The 26,392-nt window shown below is 35.2% G+C and overlaps 1 protein-coding gene across 6 annotated transcripts in view; it reads right to left on the reverse strand.

The window, feature by feature from the left end:
- LOC150103864 (large proline-rich protein BAG6) overlaps nucleotides 1–26,392 on the reverse strand; it is a 401,723-nt gene that overhangs the window by 157,416 nt on the left and 217,915 nt on the right. For all 6 annotated transcript variants that reach the window (XM_090396569.1, XM_090396571.1, XM_090396573.1 and 3 more), the window contains one exon: nucleotides 12,563–12,683. In XM_090396569.1, the coding sequence (XP_090252695.1) occupies nucleotides 12,563–12,683 (121 nt within the window). The remainder of the gene's footprint in view (nucleotides 1–12,562; nucleotides 12,684–26,392) is intronic.

Raw genomic sequence — 26,392 nt, forward strand, 5'->3', positions numbered from 1 at the left:
GTAAAACTAAAGGGCTCATGGGGCTCCTTGAGAATGATGAATCATATCCTGCTTTCCTGCCTATACATGGCATTATTCACAGGGAACATCTAGTTACCAAGTGTTTTAAATTTGAACACGTAATGGAAGCAGTTCTAAGAATTGTCAATTTTATTCATTCAAGTGCTAAAAACACAGACAATTCAAAAGCTTTCTCGATGAGCTGAATTGTGATGAGATTCCTAATGATGTATCATGGTTTTGCTTAGTAAGGTGGCTCTCAGATAGCAATGTATTAAACTTTTTTTTTTTTGTCATTAGACCCAATCAAGCAGTTTCTTAGACGGAGAAATTTTTCCTTCATCTTGGATTGTTAGACATGGCATTTTTCACCGATGTTTTCCAGCATCTGTCACTTGAAGGGAAAGAAAAAGCAAACTGCAAATTTTCCAGAGAGACTTGGAAAATAAAACTTTCAATCACTTTGTTTGTCTGAAGAAAATGCTGACAAATTTGCCAGGAGTAGAATTAGAAACAGGATCTTATGTTAGCAAATTAAATGACCTGGCTCAAGAACTCAACAAACGATTTTGCAACCTTCGAGAACTTAAGCCAACATTCACTTTTTGGAAAATCCTTTCCTCACAAATGTGCTTGAATGCAGTTGTCCTATTTCAAAACCAATGGTGATGGATGTTAAAGCTGGAGAAATGGAGCTTTTGGAACTTCAAGAGGACAAAGAACTTAAGCTAGTGAAACAAATTAAATGTTCCACAAATGAGTTTTGGAAGCAAGTTCAGGACCAACGGTATCCAACACTTAAGCAACGTGCCAGAAAACCGATCTCCATTTTTGGACCACATACTCCTGTGAAGCACCATATTCGACTCTTAAATTTATTAAATCTAAATATAGATCAGCTTTAAATGATGAACATTTGAACAAGCTTCTTAGAACTGCTTTGACTAATCACACACCTACTTTTAAGGAGCTTACTAAGAAAATGAATACAAGGAAAACCTTCAGTAGTAAAAAAAGTAACTAAAATTGTGTTTCGAATTAAACTTTTTTTTTTTACTGCAGTAATTTTTTTTAATCCTGTTTTTATCTCCCTCTTCTCTCTTTTTTGTTGTCTCCTCTTCTCTTTTGTTTATTTTTTCCTGGTAGAGCATGAAGAGTTGTGTGACGTGAACATGAGCCACATGTGGCTCATGAGCAACGTTGTGGCCACCCCTGTATTAGACCATAAGCCTAAAAGTCATTAGACAGGTGGGGGGGGGGGCACTAGCAGAACTGCCAATGCCCCCCTTGCGTTTCAATGTGTGTCGTTGTCTGACACATTGAATGCAAAGTTCTGGGTATCGACTGGAACACAAATCTACACAAAAACATTCAGAACTGAGGCTCACAACATGGGTTTCCTTGGTAGAGGAGGTAGGGTTCATCGCTGCATAACACAGCTTTACAAGCCTTCACATGCCACTATACATATTCTTTGGACCACTGAAGCCGACGTGCATGTTAGTACAGGTAATGTGGGCTTGCATATTTCGATTCTGCCATGGAAACCCATGTTGTGAGCCTCGGTTCTGAATGTTTTTGTGTAGACAGACAGGTGTTGGTGTGGTGGATGCCCAGTGAAAGTCTCTTACCAGAGTGAATAACCCCAACTACGAACTTCAGAGGTGGCAGTGTGATGATATGGTCCTGTTATTCCTGACCTTGCACCTCTGTTTGTGGTGCCTTCTTGAATATTCTGCACAATGCAATGCTTCCTACTTTGTAGAATTTCTATGGAACTGACCATTGTCTCTTTCAGCAAGAAAATGCACCATGTCATAATGCTGCTGTAACTGCATGGTTTGTGGACATGAACATAACCACACTTGACTGGTCTCCACAGAGCCCTGATCTCAATCCTAATGAACATCTATACAATGAAATGGAGTGTTAGGTGAGGTCAGGGGACATCTGCCCCCACAACAGTACAGGACCTCATTTACATGCTAAAAGTAAGAATGGTTCAAAATTCCCATTGTTCACTATCATACACTTATGGAAAGTATGCCCTGTTAGATTGCTGCAGTCATCACAGCAAAAGAGGGTCCATTTTATTAATGTGGGCACCATGGATGTTCATTCCTCACACTATGGTGTCCACTGACTTCTTTCCAACAGTGCATACTACGTTTTTTTTTTTTTAATTTATTTCATTTTAAGGGAACTGAGAACTTTTGATGGTTCTCTGCTAACGTGCAAGTGATTCTGATATTTATATTTTTAAAAATATGAGCTATACATCTGCAAAGTAAACTGGTAGCTCCTCTCATGTAAGGTAAGGAAATGCAGACTTTCAATCTGACTTCAGTGACCACATGCACCAGTTTCTAAGGAAACAGAATTTTTTATTATAAGAAATTTTTTAAGTAACCAGTTCAAAGGAAATATTTAAAGAGAAGATTAAATTTGATTTTTTTTTTAGTTGCCTTACCTTTTATGATACTTAAAGCCAAGAAATTCACAATTCATCAAGAGATCAATTTTCTTGAAAACTATTGTTTTAAAGTGTTTGGTAAGAATAGCTAATGTCACCCAAGATGTAGACAACACACGTAGGTGTTGAATGAGATGTCAAAATTATGTGGTTGTTATTTACAACATTATTCTGTAAGTGTATCTGCTACTTCATTTTGTAGATAGTGATTTATCTCTAGACAAAAAAAAAAGTATGGTCTACCTAATTTTTTCACAACAATGATCAGATTGAAATCAAAACTGACAAATTTTAATATAATCATAACTATAAAATTTCATCCAGCTAAAGTGGAATTATTAATATCCTTTCCAAACTTCTTTACCAAAATTTCTAATACAGTGATCCTGCTGAAACTAAAATTGAACCACATAGACTCCTTGTGTATTTTACAAATTCCAACATTTGTACATATTCCACTAAGTCAGAAAGTTATTGCAATATATAATTTTGACACACTGTCCCTTTGTAGTCTAGAATATAGTCGAAGCAAAAACTGGAACAGTTGTTCGACAAATTTTTGTAAAAGATTCAAATACCAATTTAGAGTAAAATTCTTCCCATATAACTGGTGTGTGGGCATACAGACATCACATACTAATACTACTACTACTAATAATAATAATAACGGAACCGCAGTAGGTATAAATGAACCCCATTAGTTAGAAAGACCTAGATTCAAATACTGTGCATGATGCAAAGAATTTTTATCAGTCCTCTTCAACTAAAGGTGAGTTATCACAAGTACATGGAAGAGTTTCGACTCCTGGAAACTCAGGTGTTTCATCCTGCTAACTGGAGCTCATGAACATATATCTATAGACATAAAACATTTGCTGGATAAGAAGACAATGGGAAACCATCCCGTTGTCTAATTATTCCCTAGTAAAATAGCATTCTACTTCACCAACCATTTGGTTGGAGAGAGAGGAAGTTAAGGGGGAATAATAATTACAATAATAATTAAAATTTTTTACATAATCTTTTCCAGGTTGGGCAAAACACACATATACTGATTGAAAAGACTATCACTACATCACAAGTTCATTGATTAAAAACTGCAGTCCTTTTTGATAAATACGCTACGCTTGCCTTAGATTCATTTTTCAGTGAACTATTCATCAAAACTACAGACCAATGGTTTGTAGTTTTGATGAATTGTTGGTTTCAACAAATTGTCTTTCGATTAATTTCCTTAAGGTAAATTGTCATTCAATAAATTTTCTAGATAAGTCTCGAAAAGTTTTGCAGCATCTGGTGGAAATTACATTTGTGAATAGAGACACCATTCTCATTATCAAATTCCTGATATGTACCTTCAAGGGGTGTACAGGATATGATAGTACTACATGAAAAATTTACATCATTACTAACTTTCTATCTACAATTTTTACCAAATCAATCTGTTACCTGTAAAGACTCCAACATTATCAGATCTCATATTTCTATCTTCTAAGGCACTTTTTACTGTATCAATCCACCAATACCTTGGTCTTCTGCCTGCCAACCTGGTAGGGAACACTTATTTTGCTAATCTTTCTTTTTTCATTCTGTTTAAGTGACCATACTACCTGAGATTAGCTCTGCTAACATATTCCTAGATACTAACAACGTAAGTTATTTGCTAATATCCTTGTTTTTTAATATGATACTGCCACTGATGCCATCTGTTCACACCCCTAATCTTATTCAGGACTATCACATCTGTGGTCTCTAGACTTTGGTCAAGTGTTTTATTTCTAACCCCAACTCTCAGATTCATAAGTTAAAATTGGTTTGAACACTGTCTAGTATACAGCTAATTTAGTGTTTTGACTAATTTCTCTCTTATTCCATATAAAATTATTCATTTGACTTCCTACAATACCAGCTTTATTGATTTTGTTGTCTATTTTCATATTCAATTTCAGATTCAATTTTCACTAAAAATCGTGCCTAAGTAGCTGAAATGTTTTATTTGTTCTATAGGTTCTCCATTCACAATGTAGTTGATATTTTCAATGCTTCTGCTTATTTTTATTGTCTTGTTATTGCTGACCTTCATACCAAATCTATTACAACAGTTATTCAATTTAGTCAGGAAATCTTGCAGACTTGTAGGGAATTTATTTAAAAGTATAACATCGTCTGTATAAAGTTAAAGAACTGAGATTAACATCTCTAATTTTGATGTAAAGTTTAATACCACTTTCTTTCATAATGCGATCCATATAGATAATGAATAACAGAGGGGGATATTGTGCATCCTTGTCTGACAGCAGAAGTTTTCCATTTATCTAATTAGATCATTTAACCAAAGAGAAATGAACTTTCATGAAAATTACAATAAATATCTCAACAAATAAAACTTGTACTTGCAACACGCGTACTGTATCATGTACAGTGATAACTTTATATAATTTTTAGAATTGTCGGTTAGTTTCCTAGTTTTTGTTATTTTCCATTCATTACCAGTGTATCCCTGAAAATGCTGACAGATATTAGTCAGTGAAATATGTCGGATATTAAACAATTATTTACTTGACTAACATATCGAATTAATGTATTAATAAAGATTTATCTTTTCAAGAAAAGCAAAGAATTTTGGAGTGCTATGATAAGTTGCTCAAAATGAGTCGGCATAGTGCAGCAGTACATTTAAAAACTCCACAACCACTCTTGTGTAAGATCTTAAAAAACAGATCAAACATTGAAACTTCAGCTCTTACTAATGAGAACATGGATAGGAAAAGAGCCAGATGTGGTAAGGATACCCAAGTTGAAGCAGCATTAAAAATTTAATTTAGTAATGTTCATGAAAAGAATGCTTCGATTAATGGGTCTTTGATGAGTCAAAAAGCAAAAGAACTCGCATAAACAATGAGCAAAGAAAATTACACCACAACTGATGGATGACTATTAAATTATTTAAGGAATTTACAACGTATACTGGAATATTAATTAAAATAAACTTTAATAAATACTTCCTATATTTCAGCAATGTCACATTGCCATCTTCATGGGAATATACAAATATGGCACGTGCATGCAGGCACTACAAAAAACAAATGAGTCTCATTTGCTTTTTGTAGTGCCTGCGTAGTGAAGATGGTAAATTAAATATGGAAATAGACAACAGAATCAACAAAGCTGGTATGATAGGAAGTCAATTGAATAAATTCATATGGAATAAGAGAGAAATTAGTTGCAACACTAAATTAGCTGTATACAAGACAGTGTTCAAACCAGTTTTAACTTATGGATCTGAGAGCTGGGTCAGAAGTAAAACACTTTATCAAAGACTAGAGACTGCAGATATGAGAGTCCTGAGAAAGATTAGAGGCATGAACAGATGACATCAATGGCAATATCAGATTAAAAACGAGGATATTAGGAAAGAACTTGACATTGTCAGCATCCAGGAATACATTAGCAGAGCTAATCTCAGGTGGTATGGTCACTGAAACAGAATGGACGATGAAAGATTAGCGAAACAAGTGTTCTCTGCCAGGTTGGCAGGAAAACGACCCAGAGGAAGACCAAGATATAGGTGGATTGATAGGGTACAATGTGCCTTAGACGATAGAAATATAAGATCTGATAATGATAATATTGGAGTCTTGACAAGTAATAGACTGATTTGGAGGAAAATTGTAGATAGGAAGTTAGTAATGATGTAAATTTTTCATGTAGTACTATCATATCCTGGACTCCTTGCTTCACCTTTGCAAGGAGTTGCCTGGTGTTGTACCACTTTACCCCAGTCCTGAAGATACTTTCAGGCGCAAACTTTGTTTGCACACACTTGGATAAAGGATTAAACTAAATTTATTATAGTCTAAGTGAAAAATAAACTTTCAACATCTTTCTCTAAATCCAGAGTAATTTAATAAAAAGGTGGCACACCGTTTGGCAACTCCTATAGGTAAAGATGACCTGCCATTGCTTCTGCCTTGTATTTCCACCACTGGGCCTGGCTCCCGCTGAAGAGACCTCAATAAAGGTCGAAACTAGCCTGGGTAGTGGCCCTTCCCTTAATGCATAACATTATGCATATCTGCAAGGAGATGTGTTTTGCATTATGAGAAATACTGAGATAGGAGTGTTGGTAGCTTGCTCCACCTTTGCAAGGAGTTTCCAGGTGTTGTACCACTTTACCCCAGTCCTGAAGATACCTTCAGGTGCGAACTTTGTTTGCACACACTTGGATCAAGGGTTAAACTAAATTTATTAATGTAAGGACCATCTGTGTCAAGAAGTTGTTAATCCCTCCAATTGCAATCTATGAGAGACACAAAAGTGAAGCAGTGTAAACAGAGTCATACCTGTGCAAGGAACAGGCCAGATGAGAAACAAAAAGAAGCTGAAATGAGAAAGAATTCCAATGATGGAAAAAGGAAATCTGAGAGAATTTTAAAAGGAATAATGATTGTGGTAGGATAACCATAATAAATACAGAAAAGTGTTGAATGCACTGGAAATAGCAAGTTATTAAGTAATCATTTTGGAAAGGTATACATTTCTGATAAACTGATCATTTCTCTGGAAGCTGAGATAGATCTGGATGCAAAGATAGAGGTGGAAGAGGTAGAGATGTTAAAAATGTTGCAAAACTTGAGCCTGAGAGAGCAGTGTGTTTGGATAATGTTATCACCTAACCTAATAGTTCAATCTGAGTCTCCCATGAACAGAAATCCCAATAAGTGGAAGGAGGATAGGAAATTGCACTATAATGGTGCTAAAGTGATGCTGCCAATTATAGGCCAATCCGTCTTGTGGAGTAGTTAAAGTATTAGAGAACCTGGTGAGAAATCGCATCCAAGGATGAGTGGATAGCATAGTACTTTGCTCTTTTATAAAGAACAGCATGGTTTTGTTAAAGATAGCACTCACATTTTGCAATAGTGACAGTGGGCTAAGGGGCATGGATATATGATTCTTTTAGATTTTGCCAAGGCATCTGACAGAATTTCATAGAAATTATTATACAAACTCAAAGGGATAGGTATGCAAAGTAGGCTTGTGGCAATGGAGTATGGTTATCTGAGAGATAACAAAAAGTGATCTACGAGGACCTAAATCTAAGAGAATGAGGGGTGCTCATGCGGTTCTGACCTTGGTTCAATCCTTTTCATTTGCATGTTAATGACAGTGGGAATGGTCTGGAAGGAAACATTTAATTATATGCAGATGATGTTAAATTGGGTTGTGTGATACAGAACATTTCGGATATAGAATCATTAAAAGCTGACATCAACAGACTGAGTTCAGTGACAAATGTTAATACTGCCAGTTGCTAAATACAAGGTTATGTATTTCAGGTTGAAGCTATTATGGACAGTGTATTATATTATTGCTGCAAGTGGTTCACACTTGAAATACAACAGCCCATGGAGATGAAAAAACATCGGAAAAGATGCAGCACTGATAACCAAAATCATATCAAGCTTGTAAAAACCTTATAAAGAAGTGTGACATTCAAAGTTGGGGAAATAGGAGGAGGGGAGATATGATAGAAACATGAAAGCTAATAAGAGGTTTCTACAATATAAAACACAGGAAAAATTTTAGAGCTCATGGCCGGTGGGAGAGAGAATTCTAGGTTATCCCAGGAAGCTGAATTAGGGTGTCAGGAAGAATGTGAGATCCAGGTTCCTTTCATGGCACACAGTGAATGAATTGGAATAAGATGCCAGTGGATACATACTGTGAGTGTGTCTTTGGTGATGGTTTTTAAGGAGATGTTGACTAATTTTGATGGTAATATATCAGAACACAGAAAGATAAGTGAATAATTATTTATTGACTTATTGCTGATATTTCACTGGTGTTATAACAAGCATCTTCAGAACACAAAACACAGTATGCATTGTTTGTCACAATACACGAGACTACAGCATGGTGTAATAATGAGACTAGTTTGAAAAATTGTAGGAACAACAACACAAAGACTAAAGTCCTAATTAGATGCTCTCTATGTTTAAAAAAAAAAAAAAACAGAGAGAAAGCAGGTACTAGTTATGTCTTATGATGACTGTCTCCCAAATCTTAGAGAAATTATACAACCATATTTGTTAAGATTTGGAGTATTTCAAGGCTTCTGTTGCTTCTAAGAACAATCTCTCTGACCTGTAAAAGCTTCTGTGCAGTACTTGTGTTTTCTTCCAGTTGATCCTGTGTAGTATCTTTCATGTGTCTTTTATGTTCACGGTTCTTCCTGTTTGACCGTAGTATACATCAGTGAACATAAACGATACATTCTGCACTATCACTATGGCAAGTTGAGCTTAACATACCATGCTTTGAATACCCCTGACACAGGATCAACTGGAAGAAAAAAACAAAAGTACTGCACAGAAGCTTTTGCAAGTCAGAGAGATTGTCCTTAGAAGCAACAGAAGCCTTGAAACATACTAAGAATTATTATTATTACGGGCAACTCCAAGGAGTCCTTAGACTCATCGAGGGAGGCCCTAAACATCATGTCAACAACTATTCAGTTTCCACACAGTATTTATCATACCTTGCCTTGAACCCGCTCACAGTCATGGCTCCCACAACAGGTTCTGGCAACTTATTCCCCTCATTCACCACTCTCCGTGCAAAAAACCTAGTTCTAACACATTTGCTAACCACACTCTTGCCCAGTTTCCATGATGGCCCCTAGTCCTCCCACCACCAGACCTGTTCTGAAAAACATCCTCTGAATTAATCTTATAGCTACCCTTCAGAATTTGAATGTCTCAATCATATCACCCCTCTTCGGCCTATCAACCAATGTCTGCAACCCACAAATCTTCAACCTGTTCTCATAAGGTTCATTCCATAGACCTGCTATCATCTTGGTCACTCGCCTCTGGATCCTCTCTACCTCCTCCCCATCAAGAAGAAACCCTGGTACCCAGATCTGGGCACAGTAGTCAAGATGGGGTCTTATCAAGGCTCGATACAGAGGAACAATAACTTGCTTGTCTCTGCATTCTTCAGTAACCAAGTGATTTGATGAGCTGATTTAGCCACTTTTGCAATGTGCTCCCTTAACTTCAACTCCCTATCCACCAACACCACCAAATCCCTGGCTTCGTAATCTCCTGGAGTACAGTTCCACCAATATGGTATACTGCTACTAATCTTTTCACCCCAAAATGCATAACTTTACATTTTGCCACATTAAATTGACATCCATTCTCCTTAGTTCAGTCCCCCAATCTATCCAAATCATCTTGCAAAATTTTGACATCATGTGCAGTCCTCATTGCTCTACCTAACTTTGCATCATCAGCAAATAAATGAATAGTTCCTCACAGGTCCTTTCTGATATCATTAATGATCAAATTAAATAGTAGTGGTCCAAGAAAGAACCCTGTGGCACACCACTAGTCGCAGGCCATCTTTTGGACTCTACTCCTGAATAAACTACTCTCTGATATCTCTCTGTCAACCACCCTCCTATCCATCTCACCAACCCTATATCCATCCCCATATGTTGCAGTTTGCTGATTAGAATTCCATGTGGTATCCTGTCAAAGGCCTTAGCAAGGTCCAGCAGTATCACTGTAAACCCATTACCCTCATCCAGCTCAGCCGTCACTGTGTTATAAAATGTTAGCAAGTTAGTGAGGCATGATCTACCCTTCACAAAGCCATGCTGTCCCCCATACAGTATTCCGTTATCATCTATCCATTTCTGTATTCTTCTTTTGACTACTTTTTCCAAAACCTCCTGATATGCTGATCAGTCGATAATTTTCAACAGCAGTCTTGGAACCTCCCTTATGCAGTGGTACTATTTTCCCCTCTTTCCACTCCCTCGGGGCTAACCCAGACACCTGAGACTTAATTTAAACAAAATGGACAAGGGCACTGACAATGCTTTAGCCGCTTCATGTAAGACCAGAGCTGGTATATCATCCAAACCCACAGCTGTATTCACATTAAGGTTTTGTAATATACTATTCATCTCAATTCCCGTATAACCTGCTGAATCTTTCATTCCTGCAATATCACCACCTGAATGATATACTCTTGCAAAGTACTCGCCCAGTAATTCCACTATATCAACTAATTCAGTTACCAATGGTAGGGATACCATCGGCATTCCTTAAAATCATTCTGCCGTATGCATTTTTTCTTTTACTTGCAGCATATCGAAAAAACTGTTTGGGATTCTCTTCAGCTTGCGTGGCTAATTTCCTTTCGTAATCAGCTTTTGCTTTCTTTACCACACTCGTTACCTTTCAGGCCTGTGCTTTATACTGTTTGTGTGCTTGCAGGTCACTTTTCTCCTTAAATTCCCTCCACAGTTGTTTTCTTTTTTTGCAGCTCAAGCTTAATGCTGTTATTCATCCATTTAACCCCTACTCGATTTACTATCTGGACTCTAGGTATACAGTCAGCCATTATCTCCTTCAAACACTCCTTTACCACTTCCCATGCACTATCAACTTCCAGCCCTTGCAGTTTTACATGCCATGACACTGAATTAAGCAATCTCCAATCAACCAAGAATCTTAACAAACATGGCTGTATAAATTTGCCTAAGATTCGGGAGAACAGTCATCTTAAGACATAACTAGTACCTCCTTTCTCTGTTTTTTTTTTTTAACATAGAGGATGCCTAATTAGGACTGTAGTCTGTGTTGTTGCTACAATTTTTCAACTAGTCCCATTATTACATCATGTTGTAGTCTCTCATACTGACAAACTGTTTTGTGCTCTGAAAATGCTGGTTATAACACCAGTGAAAGTGTGTTCTGATATATTACTGTCAAAATTAGTCAACATGTACAACAAATACATAAGCCTTTCCACACATTTTTAAGGAGAGATAGGTACTATGGAATTACACTTTACATGGCCCTCCCTCAATGAGTCCTTGACTCTGTAAGTGCCTATATAAAATAATAAATGTAATGGAGAATTAACTATGAGTATTAATTATTTTGCTAAATTTTTCATACCTATTTTCTTGAAAATGGACAAGTCACTAACACATTTTTTGTACACATTCTTTATTAATAAACCAGTTACATATCATTATAATAGGGATATAAAGCAACAATTTAGATAATTTTTGTACGAAAAAAATTGGTCCCCATTATTTCCAGTTGTGAAATTAGCTTACCAAGACATTTTTTGGACATAATGGTAAGCAGATACCTAAATCCATACTTTTTTTTTCTTTTTTAAATAAGGTAAGTCACCTACTCTAAGCAAACAGTTATGTTGATAAAATAGTTTTGGGTGTTTCATAATTTAGACTGTGTTAGAACCATTAACTGATCTAATTTATTCTAATGTGTGTCGATGGTGGTGTCATGTGGATAGAAGATTGAGTAGGAGAGATGGCGAGTTGTAGTGGAGTAGTGTGCCCTCCCACGATGAGTCCTTGAAGGTGTCACATAATAATAAAACAGTATGTCGTTATTTAGTGGTCTCATGCACCTAATATGTGTAAAGAGCAATAAGCATTTAGTTATTTAATGGCATTTGGTTTCAAGTTAGATTATTACTATTATTAAATAATCTACCCTAAAACCAAATGCCATTAAATAATACACACAGTTTTAACATAACCAAACCTGTGCCTTTTAAAAGTCCACCTAATTATGTATTCCACTGGATGCAATACAGCTATACTTCCTTTAAATACAATTGTATTGTTTAACAGGCTTAACAAATTATGTAAAACCCTACTCACCACATAAAAAAATGTACTCACCGAAGACATACTTTTTTTTTTTATGTACCAATAAGTCAAATGAAAGTTGCCCAAAGTGATTAGTGGAACAGCATCTGTTTTCTTAAAGTTAAAAAAATTTTGTTTAGAAAGTTTCTTTTTAGTGAATAAAAAATACTGTTCTGTCTGGTCAGACCAGACAGAACAGTATTTTTTATTCACTTTCTCATCATGTGTGAATGGGCAAGCATATTTTGTAGAGCCCTGCTTTATTAACACCTGCTGTGAATTCTGTGTATCAAAGTGCATATCATTAATTAAATGGATATTTATATTTAATAATCTCATTTCATTGTGCCATCAGTATATCAACAATTAACTCAGATACTCACAACACTCAAAACTGGATCGTTCCGTAATAATTCAGCTTGCCGTTCCAAAAGTGGCTGAAGTCTAGAATTAACCCTTGCAAGATCCTCCATAATTCCAGCCAGTACTTGAAGACTGGGTTGGCTAGAATTATTTATTTGCATTTAATATATTCACATATATCACAATCAACAATTAAATAACAGATGTGAAATTCTATCTTGATAATAAATAAGTCCACTTAAATTACACAAAAGTCTGATGAGATCACTTATGGATTAAAGCTAAATAACAAGGGGAACTATACTTGTTTTTTTTTTTAATATATTAAGAATGCAGAACTAACTAGAGCAGCACCCAATACCAACTTTTCACAGTGAATTACTTTAGTAAGTTTCCACTAGAATTCTGAAAACGCAATCAGAATGAAGTCAAAATTTATGACTAAGCTAACCAAATATTCTGTGTTCCCTGTGATCAAACATGAACAATGATAATACAGCAATCAAATTATGCCAGTTGAGGAATTGCATGGTTAAATGTCCCTGCATTTTTTTTTTTTTTTATGAGAGAGAGAGAGAGAAAATCAAGATATCTACTTTTAAAGTGGTAAAGACTTGCAGTTTAGAAGATTCAGTAGCAATAGGTTTCTCTAATGCAAAAAAAAAAAAAAAACTTGCATTTTATGCAACAAATATTTGATCACCTTCGATTACACCCTTGTATCACCTACTCTCTAAAGAGTAAGAATGAACAGTGATTTACTGTAGAATTCCAATTTAGTTCTGGTGACTGAAAATCAATCTGTTGCAACAACTTCACAATCCCCCTTCAAGTTCAGCCTTTGTGGGTACCAATGCTATAAGTTCTCTCTTATAATAACATAATTATATCATATTATTTATTTGGACTACAATTTCTGATTATTCTTGTTACTGGTTTTGGAATTAATCCATTTCCAGAATCGGACAAAATCAGGGATGAAACCAAAGTTACATCAAAGTGAGGCTCAGCTGTGCTGGTGATGAGGATAGCTACTTGCATCCCGTTTAGCGAAGTTCTGTATCTCATATGGTCACTTGCGGAAATATGCAGTCGAGCATACCAAATCCGTCACATGCAGACAACAACATCTGTACGGTCATGGATTGTACAGAAACACACATCACAACATAACGAACATTAGCAGCACAGGACGGATATAAATAAAACCACCACATGATTAATGAATCTGCCAGATTTACGATGACCACTGTTGTGCCTCTGGATAAAACAGGATGGATATAATTAAAACCACCATCATAACATGATTAGTACAAATCACAAGCGTACGGTATATATGGCATATGGTCGCTTGTGGGAAAATGAGCCCGACAACGTGGATGGCACTTGACGACTGACACCATGGGTTGCACTGTTTATAGATATCGGGTATGACCTCACATAACAGGATATCTTCATTTTTTTTTTTGCTGGTCATGGAACATTCCTCAGGGAAATAAGGCGATTCGTATTGGCTGGGTGTGTGGAGGGGGGGGGATTAATGGCTTTGGGATTTTCTGAGTGAAATTTTGGGTATATGCAGGGGATGCTTTAGACAAGACAAGGGATGTCAAGTTCGTATTCAGTATTATGATGAGTGGAGTAAGATAAGAACATTTTTCCCTCGTCTCACAATGTACTTAGCGAATGGAATAGTTTACATGTCGCAGGTTGAATCAGAACATGCGTGAAGATAAAAGTTGTGGGAATGGGAACAACAAAAAATATAAAAGTTGTTGTGGGTAGATGAATGGGGATTAAAGATAAACATCATTGTGGGCAGATGAATAAAGGTCTCAGCGGGACGGCGCTGACATTCCCCATGGTACCAACGGCGCTAAAAATGTTGTGGGGTGAGCTTAATGAGTGTGGGCAGATGAATAGTGACAACATATAAAATATAAAATTTGCTGTGGGCAGATGAATGGGGATTTCAACAGGATGGTGCTGATATACCCATTCATTTGCCCACAGCAAATCGGAAATTGATACCTTTATTTGTTTAATAAAAATTAAAATTTTGTTCAGTGATGATACACTTTTAATCGTTTACTTCCAACTTAATTGTGTTTCCATATATATTTGCAAATGTTTATATATATGTAAAATGTTGTACATGTTGTAAATGTATATGTAAATGTTGGTAATACCCACATACATTTAAAAAAAAATTACATAACTTTTGTGAATTGCTTTAGGCATTTTACTGGTCCTTGGGCTTAGAAAGGAATGCATTAGCAGAGCTAATCTCAGATGGTATGGTCACTTAAATAGAATGGGAGAGGAAAGATTAGCAAAACAAGTGTTCTCTGCCAGGTTGGCAGGAAAATGACCCCAAGATATAGGTGGATTGATACGGTACAAAGTGCCTTAGACGATAGAAATATAAGATCTGATAATGTTGGAGTCTTGACAAGTAACAGACTGATTTGGAGGAAAATTGTAGATAGGAAGTTAGTAATGATGTAATTTTTTCATATAGTACTGTCATATCCTGTACACCTCTTGAGGGTACATGGCAGGAATTTGATGATGATGATGGGCTTAGAAAGGTTGAGAAACACTGATATAGATGATGAATGAGAGTGGAGATAATGTGCATCCTTGTCTTACACCTGATTTTACATCAAACCATCTTCCATTTTATTAAGATTATAATATTAATTACAAATATTTTAGTTTGTGTGTTTCAAACCATCTATCTTCAGTGAAGGAGAATAAATAATGGAAAATTCAAACACAACAAATTAAAACATGTTATAAACACAGCTATCTTCTTATATGCAGTCGCAAGGATGCTGTATTGTAACCATTGTACTATTACTATTACAATAATAACTAGACAGTTTACAATCTAGTGTCCAATTGACTGAATAAGATGATAACCACTGCCAACAGCACAGTTTTTTTAATTTGTATTTGAATTTTCCACTGTTTAAGATGACATAAAAATTGGTTTTAATAGGTCGGAGGTTTTGATACAAACTAAGCCTACTAGTTTTGCCATGTTAACTGGTGGGTTCTTCTGGGTCAGATAAACCTACACATAACAGCTTAAAAACAAAAACGAGCTGACGTTATGAATTAATATATTGGTTTGAAGGCCTTTAAACCAATAAAGACAGTATGCAATATGTTACATTCACCTAAAGACAAGAATCCTTTCAATAAACCCTGGAGTTTACATTCCTTGTTCTTGCAGCCTGAATTAGATCGGACAAACTTCTAGAAGTCTAGAACTGAGACAAAATGAGCATATCTCAGCAAGTAAACAACAACAGAGAGGGCAATTCTGGTTTAGCTTTTCATTTTTCCAACACTAACCACAACACTGAATGGGATAAAAGCATTATGCCATACATAGAAGAGGACTACAGCTCTGCAACATAAAAGAAGCTGCAGTTATCTGCTCACAAGGCACCCTGAACAGAAACCAAGGGATGATCCTTTGTAATATCTGGAAATCACTCATAAGATCGCTCAACACATCAAAGTTCAACTTCACAGCCAATTATAGGATGCACATGCTTATCAATGACTGACCAAGTGCTAACATCCATGCTCCACGTTTGTGTAATGGTTCCTATGAATTTGATATTTTTTCATCTTTCAGTTATGTATTAATTCGTAACTTAAGCTCATTTTTGTTTTTAAGCTGTTATGTGTAGATTTATCTGATCCAGAAGCCACCCATTAACGTGACGAAACTAGAAGTAGGCTAATAGTTTGATCAAAATCTCCAACCTATTAAATCCAATTTTATGTCATCATCAAATTCCTGCCATGTACCCTCAAGGGGTGTACAGGATATGATAGTACTACATGAAAAAAATTACATCATTACTAACTTCCTATCTATAATTTTCCACCAAATCAGTCTGTTACTTGTCAAGACAAATCAACCTATATCTTGGTCTTCCTCTGGGCCGTTTTCCTGCCAACCTGGCAGAGAACACTTGTTTGGCTAATATTTCCTCGCCCATTCTGTTTAAGTAACCATACCATTTGAGGTTAGCTCTGCTAACGCATTCCTGGATGCTGACAATGTCAAGTTCTTTCCTAATAAGTTCTTTCCTTGTTTTTAATATGATATTGCCATTAATGCCATCTGTTCATGCCTCTAATCTTTCTCAGGACTCTCATATCTGCTGTCTCTAGTCTTTGGTCAAGTGTTTTACTTCTGACCCAGCTCTCAGATCCATAAGTTAAAACTGGTTTGAACACTGTCTTGTATACAGCTAATTTAGTGTTCCGACTAATTTCTCTCTATGAATCTTCACCATATGAATTTATTCAATTGACTTCCTGCCATACCAGCTTTGCTGATTCTGTTGTCTATTTCCATATTTAATTTACCATCTTCAGTAAAAATTGTGCCTAAGTAGCTGAAATGTTTTACTTGTTCCACAGGTTCTCCATTCACAACACAGTTGACATTTTGAATGATTCTGCCTATTTTCATTGTCTTTGTCTTTTTATTGCTGACCTTCATACCATATCTATTACAACAGCTATTCAATTTAATCAGAGAATCTTGCAGACTTGTAGCGGATTTATTTAGAAGTATAATATCATCCATAAAGCAAAGAGCTGACATTAACATATCCAATTTTAATATCATGTTTAATACCACTTTCCTTCATGTGATCCATATAGATAATGAATAACAGAGGGGATAATATACATCCCTGTCTCACACCAGATTTAACATTAAACTATATTCCTGTATTTCCTTCAATTCTAACTGCTGACTTACAATTCAAATAAAGACTAAGTATTGCTTGATATAATGTCCCATTGACACCATATAACTGTAGCGTATTGAATAGCTTCTCTCTTGGCACCTTGTCATATGCCTTTTCCAAATCGACAAAACTTAAATACAGATCTCTGATATATTCCCATGCTTTCTCGACTATTTGTCGTAAAGTGAAGATCTGATCCTGACAGCCTCTATTTGGCCTGAATCGAGCTTGTTCTTCACCAAGCTTTTCTTCCAGAATTCTTCTCAACTGTTTCTCAAGTATACTTGCATAGATCTTGCCAGGAACACTCACTAGGGAAATAAATACCTCTGTAATTCTCACATTCAGTTTTATTTCCCTTTTTATATATGGGTACTATGAGAGCTCTACTTAAATCATCAGGAATTCGTCCCTCTGTCCAGGCTTTCTGAACTATGCAGTGCAGCCACTGTAAGACTCTTATACCACCATACTTCAGCATTTCTGGTCGAATATCATCTACTCCTGCTGCCTTTCCACATTTCAAGCCTTTCATGGCTTTTTCTACTTCAAGTATTGATATGTATTCCTGAATGCATGCCTGGTCAGTGTTTTTTACCACTGTGCTGTCATCACTGCTTGTTTCCTTTAGCAGTTTTTCAAAGTAATTACTCCATACTTAAAGGATATCCTTTTCTCCCATTTTCACGTCACCTTTATCATTTCTAACTCCTTTAACAGCACTCTTTCCTCCATTCCTAAGCTTCTTCAACAACCTCCAGAATATTTTGCCACCTTCTTGATATTGATTTTCTATATTCTTACCAAAGTCCACCCATGACTTTTGTTTAGCTAGTTTTATACAGTGTTTCGCTTTCTTACATTTGTCTCTGTATTCTGTAAGAGTAAAAGCTGACTTATTTGCCAGGAACTTTTGATATGCTTTCTTCTTTTCCTTCACTGCCTCTTTAACTTCCTGTGTCCACCAGGGAGTTCTGATTTTTTTTATCCTTGCAGACAACCTCACCACATGCCTCTCTGGCAGAATCAATGTTTTCTTCAGAGTTTGCCAATGAATCTCCAAGGTTTGATTCCTGTTCTCAAACTCTTTCATTTTTTTCTTCAATAATCTTTGTGTATTTTAGTCTACAGTTCACATCTGAGAGCTGCTCAACTTTAATTCGCTTTAAAACTTTCTTACATGTTATTCTTTTCAATATGAAATTCAATTTTATCCTGCTCAAGACTAAACAGTGATCACTTCCAATTTCAAATTCTCTGTACACTCTGGTGTCCTACCTCAGGGAGAAAACATCACTATCAACAATAACATAGTCAATGAGACTTTTCTTATTCCTTGCCTCTTCTCTCCATGTGAATTTGTGCACATTTTTATGTTGGAACATGGTGTTAGTAATAACCAGTCCATGTCCTGAGCAGAAATTCAACAGATATTTGCCATTATTATTAGCTTTGCTCTTTTCTCAAAAATTTTCCCAAAATATTTTTGTATGTCTCGCAATCATTTCCTACTCTGCTATTTAGATCCCCAACAAGGACCAACTTTTCCTTTTTCATTGTGTCAGTTGCTTTTTCTAAAGCCTCAAAAAATTCCTCAACTTCTATTTTAGTAGAACCTTCTGTGGGACTCTAGGCACAAATAAGTCTCATTGTCCAGTTCTCCATTCTCATATTTGCCCACATTACTCTACTTGAGACTGACTGCCATTCAAGAAGATTAGCCTCATATTTTGTGTTGAATACTATGGCTACTTCTTCTTTTCCTTGATTGTCATTGCCTGAATATAACATTTTGTATTTATTGCTCAAAAAGATCTCACCAGTTTTTGTCTTTTTTGTTTCAGTCACTCCTATTATGTCGATCTGGTACTTATCTAATTCCTCAGCTAGATCCATTTCTTTGCCATTGTGTCTTCTTATGTTGATAGTACCGATCTTTAACTCTGGTGATGTTGAGTTGGGGTTTGTTTTCAGATTCGTTCCAGTAGCTGACTTTTCGCTGTTCGCCCTGGTGAAAACAACGGGGGCCTTGTTTAACCGGGTGACGCCCCAGCCGGCATGAAATTTTGTCATGTCGTACCATCATTTTTTATTTTGGTTTAACCAATAAGAATACAATTTGGTCAGCTAAATCCCAAATTGCCAGCCCATCCTCGTTCGTTCAGTATCCAAGTAAATACCCAACAGGGTGCACCAAGAGATGGTGAGGATTGGACATTAGGTCAGAAGCCCTGGTCGGTTCTCTGCATTCCTTTAAAGGCTATGTGGGGGTCTCCTCTCAGTTATACAGCTTTGACCCTTAAGCACCCCATTTTTATGTCACCTTATGTAGTATATAGTGGTCGAAAAAAACATTCATAATTTTCTACTGTTTATTCTTCTACACTAAAGATAGTGTTTGGAATTTACAAATCTGTCACTCAACAGTATAATCTCAGTAAAATATCTTTACTGTGGTTACATGTTTTTGTTTATTTAAAGGGATGCCTTATAGTCATCCCTCCATTTCCTATCCATGGTTAAGTCAATCAACAGTTTAATTTTTAATCCAACTTGATATGCAAGTTAAAATTGGTTTAAGTACCACCTCTTTTGCTTATTTTATTATCAATTTCCACATTAAAAACTGTTTAATATAAGAACTACTAAAAGTTGTTCCAAAATAACCGAGATGTTTTATTTGTTCTACAGATTTTCTACTTGAATACAGTTGATGTTTGCCATGTTCCTACTTATTTTCATATTTTTTACATCTTCATTGCAGATTATCATACAAAATTTGTTATACCATTATTATTCATTTTAGTGAAAGGAATCCAAACTTGTTCTGGACTGATTTATGAGTATAATATCACCCACATAAAGTGAAGAGCTAAGTTTACTGTCTGATTTTCATATCAAGTTTACTTTTCTTTCATAATATGATAAATAGAAATATTGAATAGTGTACATCCTTATCGTACACTTGATTTTAATGAGACCTGTAGTTCGTTTAATCCTTATCCTGTAACCTCTGCAATTCTAATTCTTAACATAAAGTAAGAATTAGATATAGGCTACTTAAATAAAAAACTTAAATATAGGCTACATATTGCTTCGTATAGCGTCCCACTCAAACCATAAGACTTGTATTTTAAATAGATTTTCTCTTGGCATGTTGGATATCATGTATTAAAATTCAGATATCCAACATGTTAAAAATAATAAATAAATTGTAAAGCTGTTAGTTAAACGTTTGTTTATTTTTGTACGTCATGAGCTAGAAATAGAAGACCGAGGGAGAGGATGTCTTTTAAAAGGAGATAAGTGTGAAGTTTATTGTAGTTATTAATCCATATAGATTTATTTCAGAAAAGGAACTTGATTGATCTCCAGGTCATATAGAAATGGGTCCAGTAAAGTTCAACTTGATGCTGTTGATATGTTTTAGTGATTTCTCCAGAATTTTTCATATATACAGAAGGCAGAGTTGTTGTTCTGAAGTGATAAAACTGCTGATAAGGTTTTCAATAGTTTATTCAATGGAGTTTACTGTTATGTTCATATAAAAAGTGATTCAAGTTAATGAAGTGTCTGGGATGAAGAAAATATATGTTTCTTCAGTGTTTCATGATTTGAGATGTAAGATATTAACATATGTTGCTAGAGAGCAGTTTCTATATTAATCTTTCTCTTGTGTGAATTCAAGAAGGAATAAGTTTCTGTATGAAGCAAAAAAAAGCTGCAATTCCAAAAGTTTTGCTCATATAGTATAATAACTATTGATTTATGTGACTGAAAGGAAGCTGTGTAGTTTGAAGACAAGGTATGTTTTATTCCATGTTCTATGATTTTAAAATGCAAGAAAAATTTGACTGACTCATGTCACTGTCATGCAGAGAGCAGTTTTTATGTTGGTCTTTCTCTTGTGTGAATTTAAGAAGGGATAACATTTTCTATAGGATGCAAGAAACTGAAATTCCAGAAGTATTGTCCACATAGGATAATAACTGTTAGTTTATGAAAATTATAAAAGGGAAGCTGTGCAGTTAAAGTACTTCTTTTATGTTACTTGGAGTTGTGATGTGAAGTATATATTTATTTTGGTTATAAGGTATTTTGAAGACTCAATTTCTTAATGGGTAAATGGTTAGTGGGTTAATTTACAAGAGATTGAGTTTACACACATCTTATGTGATATCCTGGGATATGAATCTGTGTGTAAGTTAGATGTGGAGTGGGACAGGTGTTCTTTTTTGATTTGAAATTAAGTGTTTTAACCACTTGGAGCCTGAAGAAGTAAATAAAAATATATACCTCCTTCCCACCATCATATACATGTATGTAGGGGATGGGAAGGATAAAAATTAGCATATCCACTAATTTTCACATGTCTACTTCTTCAATAAATATTCATCTGCGATTGACTGAATAACATTTTGAATAAACATTTTTTTCACATGCATTCGGACATCTAGAACAGGTCAAACTTCTTTAATAACCTAGGTGACAACAATGCTTTTATGAAAGTATAGTAAATAAGAAAAAGAAACAGACAAAAAAAACATTTTGAACTTCCTGGAGTCTCAAAATATGCACTGCTTATTCAACACTGCAATGAGTCTGCAATATAGAATCAAAAGGAATATATAATTGATGATCAACTAAAAATCTTTACAAAGTCAACTAGTCAACTGCAATCAAAGTTAGACATTGCTGACATACATTATCATATACCCTTTTTCATCATCATCATCAAATTCCTGACATGTACCCTCAAGGGGTGTACAGGATATGATAGTACTACATCAAAAATTTACATCATTACTAACTTCCTATCTACAATTTTTCCAAATCAGTCTGTTACTTGTCAAGACTCCAATATTATCATTATCAGATCTTATATTTCTATCGTATAAGGTACATTGTACCATATCAATCCACCTATATCTTGGTCTTCCTCTGGGTCGTTTTCCTGCCAACCTGGCAGAAAACACTTGTTTTGTTAATCTTTCCTCACCCATTCTGTTTAAGTGACCATACCACCTGAGATTGCTCTGCTCACGCATTCCTGGATGCCAACAATGTCAAGTTCTTTCCTAATATCCTCCTCCAAATCAGTCTGTTACTTGTCAAGACTCCAATATTATCATTATCAGATCTTATATTTCTATCATCTAAGGCACATTGTACCATATCAATCCACATATATCTTGGTCTTCCTCTGGGTCATTTTCCTGCCAACCTGGCAAAGAACACTTGTTTTGTTAATCTTTCCTCACCCATTCTGTTTAAGTGACCATACCACCTGAGATTAGCTCTGCTAACGCATTCCTGGATGCCGACAATGTCAAGTTCTTTCCTAATATCCTAATATGATACTGCCATTGATGCCATCTGTTCATGCCTCTAATATACCCTTTTTTAGAAATACAAAACATATTAAACTTAAGTCCATTAAGAAGTTCTTATTTTCTATCATTATACAAAAGTTTGCCATATATTTCCCTAGCCAGTCAATTTGCATTCTTTAAATGCAAAGTATCTAAGGATTTGGTTTTTGTTTTTAACTATTTCAATTCCTCCCCACTCCCCAATAATATTTGTATACTTAAGTTTAGGATTCATCCCTGAAAGCTTCTTAACCCTATTGCCATCACAAACACTGCAAGTAGGTCTCCATAATGCGTTGGTAGCGTTACTAACACTATGAGCATGTTTCAATAAACATTTTTGTTTTATAATTGTTATAATCATGCTAAATGCATTTATGATTTAGTTTTCTTACTTACATATAGAGGGCAATTGTTCCCTGTGAGAAAAGAAATTTGTTTACTTTGCTAGAAATGAAAGCATGTTGAACGACATGTGTAAAAAAATGGCTCTGACTTCAGGTTTGCAGAAGCACAAGACGTCTGCTGCCTTATTTGCAACAGATTCTGATAGTGAATCAGATGAAGAATTGTTTTTATGATGAGCACCATCCATGGGAATGAAATGGAGAACGTAGAGATAGGGAAAGGAAGAGTCAAAAAACTATTCTTATTGTTTTTTTCCTTCTCTGGAACAAACAGAGATACTATGTAAAAATATTCACGCCTTTTACATATCTCTGTATACAATGCTTTTGTACTACACACAAAGTTGGTAAGCTTGATCACATAGCTTTTTAGACTAGATCTCATAAACAAGATCATTGAAATACCACATCCTGAGGGCTAACAAGAAAAGCAGAACCCAATCAGACTGACAAGAAGGCACTTTCCAGAATATATACCCCCTACGACAAAGCAAGCAGAGCCAAGAAGAAAATGTGCTGTTTGTTGCATAAGATCAGTTTTAGGAAAGAAGGTTCACAAAGAAACTCGTATGTGGTGCCCCGATTGCCAGGTAGGGCTTTGTGCTTCACCATGCTTCAAAATCTACCATACTATTCAAAACTTCTGAAGAAATGTCACTGTATGCAGATTATTAGTTACTGTTGCATGTATAAAAATCATTTATTAGCTAAATATTCTTTTTTAGTAGATCATTGAAAGTGTTTGCATAAAAATTGTAAATAAATACTTTTTCATATCTAGTTAATCACATAGTCTTCAAATAAAATAATAAAAAAATAAATAAAAAACACCTTGGGGTAGAATACCTGAAACTGGAACCTAACGGTCAAATGGTTAACTCTGGTTATTTTAAAATTTTCAATTCTAATCCCATTTTTATCTTGCTCAAAATTAAATTATTACTTCCACTGAAAATTTTGCATACTCTTGTCTAAATACATTGTGTTTCAAAAAGAATGACCCGAGAACACAAAACGCCTTATGTTGACTAGATGCATCTTCTCATAAACTAAGCATAGTGGCTATTTAGGCGCTAGTAGTGGTATCTAGCGTCATATCAAACTCTGGGCCAAGGCTGTTCACATGGTACAAGTCGCATTCATTTGTGGTTCGTGGTTGTAGAGATATACAATTTTCAAATCAGGACATTCTTTTTGAAACACCCTGTATATCACTCTCAATAATAACATATTCAATAAGACTATTCTTTAATTAAGATGAAAAGCCAAACGGCTATATTTTCTGGCGAAGTTAGTTAAATTAAGGGGATAAAAAATCCCTTATTATTTTACAGCCAGTATGCGAAACTCTAAGATCGAAAACTACGATCTACGAGTTTCATGCCGAAGAACTATCAGCGAATCCAAGAGTAAGTGACCACTTGGTAGTGCAACACCAAGTGGTGACTTAAAAGATATTATGCTATGTTTTTTAAAAGATATTAAAAAACAAAGACATTATGAGGATATTTCCTCATAATGTCTTTTTTTTTTTTTATCTTCTCTCTAGGTGAATTTAAGCTCATCTTCATGTTGAATCATGGAGTTAGTAATGACCAGACAGCATCTTGAACAGAAATTCAGCAGTTCCATACTTATTCTCCTTCTCTATAGGTGAATTTATACTAATTTTTATGTTGAACCATGGAGTTAGTAATGACTAATCTACATTTTGAACAGAATTCAGTAAGTTCTTACCATTATTATTAGCCTTAACCTTTTACCCTAAATTTTCCCAAAATATTTCTGTCTTGATATTTCCTAATCTGATGTTTGGATTCAGATTTTTTTCCTTTGTCAACTCTAATCTAATGACACTCAAATTTCTTCTTTAATAGAAATTTCTTCCTTAATAGAATTTTCTTCTGAACCACAGATATGAATCTCATTGTTGAATTTCCTATGTTGAAGTTTTCCCACATCACTTTGTTGAAATTGCTAGTAATTCAAGAAGTTAATCTTTCTATTTAGTGTTGAATACTATAGCTATTCATTCCTTTCTCCTGATTACTATTGCCTCAATGTAGACTTTTAGTTATTATTTAGGAATATCTCACCTATTTTTGTCTTCTTTATCTCATTAATGCCCGCTATGTTGACAGGATTGTTCTGTAATCACTGTTAGATCCTCCCCGTCTATTCCAACGATGCTTATTGTGTTGATGGTGCCTATCGTCACTTCTGTTGAATTTTTGTTGTTGTTTCAGTAGCTGACTCCACCGTTTACTCTAGTTCCAATGAAAATAGTAAGATCTAGTTTAATCTCTATGCATGATTAAACTCTGTCTGTGATTTAATCCCATACAAAATACAAACCGGTTGGCTAAATCTCATATTCTTAGTTTATTCTCATTCATTCAGAATCTAGGTATATAGATAACTAATAATGAAGTACATCAAGATAAGGTGAGGAATGAACAGTGATCAAGTGTCCTGGATAGTTCTTCATATCCCATACATGCTATGTAAAGATTTCCTCTCCACCTTTGACCTTTCTAGTAACAATTCCAAAATTCAAAATTATTCTTCACTTCCTTTTCCAACCATCTCATTAAAATCTTTCATTAATATCCAGTTTTCATTGTTTTTCATCTAGTCTATAAGAACTTCTATCTCCTATGTTCTGTCTACCCATCTCCCTACTCCTCTTTTGCATCTGATGTTGGCAAACAGACATCATATAGACAACTGTTGGCTATTTAAAACATGTTTATTCTCTCAGGTAAGTAGTATTCATTATTCCATGGTCCCATGTTTTATTAAGTATTATAGCTGTTCCATTTTCTATCTAGAATATATAACACAAAAGTCATCATCCTAAAAATCTCTATTTCCTTCCCATCAAATGTCACATACACCTATAATGTTAATGGCCAATTCTCTTAGTTGTGTTTTGATTCCACTAGTTTCTTGTTTTAGTAATATTAAGTTCTGACGGTATTTTTCATGCACATGTTCAGTTTTATCAGAATGTCCCTGCCATCTTTCCTTGTTTTAGAGATAATTTTTTGGTAAAGTTTCATAAAATTAACACAATAACACAAGGAGTGAGTAATATTCATTCAAAGACCATATATTGTCATCTGAAACAAGGTCATCATCAGTAGCAATAGGCAGCTGAATACAAAGAAGAACTTAGACAATGGATTAAAATGGATTTAAAACAGTGAGAGCCATGTGATGTTATAAGACAATGCAAAGGAATAACTGAGGAAACATGGCATTATATTTTTTATGAATTAATTGTA

The sequence above is a fragment of the Typopeltis vanoorti genome, chromosome 8, assembly GCF_054136105.1.
Source record: "Typopeltis vanoorti isolate ZY-2024b chromosome 8, IOZ_Tvanoo_1.0, whole genome shotgun sequence".
Taxonomy (NCBI): domain Eukaryota; kingdom Metazoa; phylum Arthropoda; class Arachnida; order Uropygi; family Thelyphonidae; genus Typopeltis; species Typopeltis vanoorti.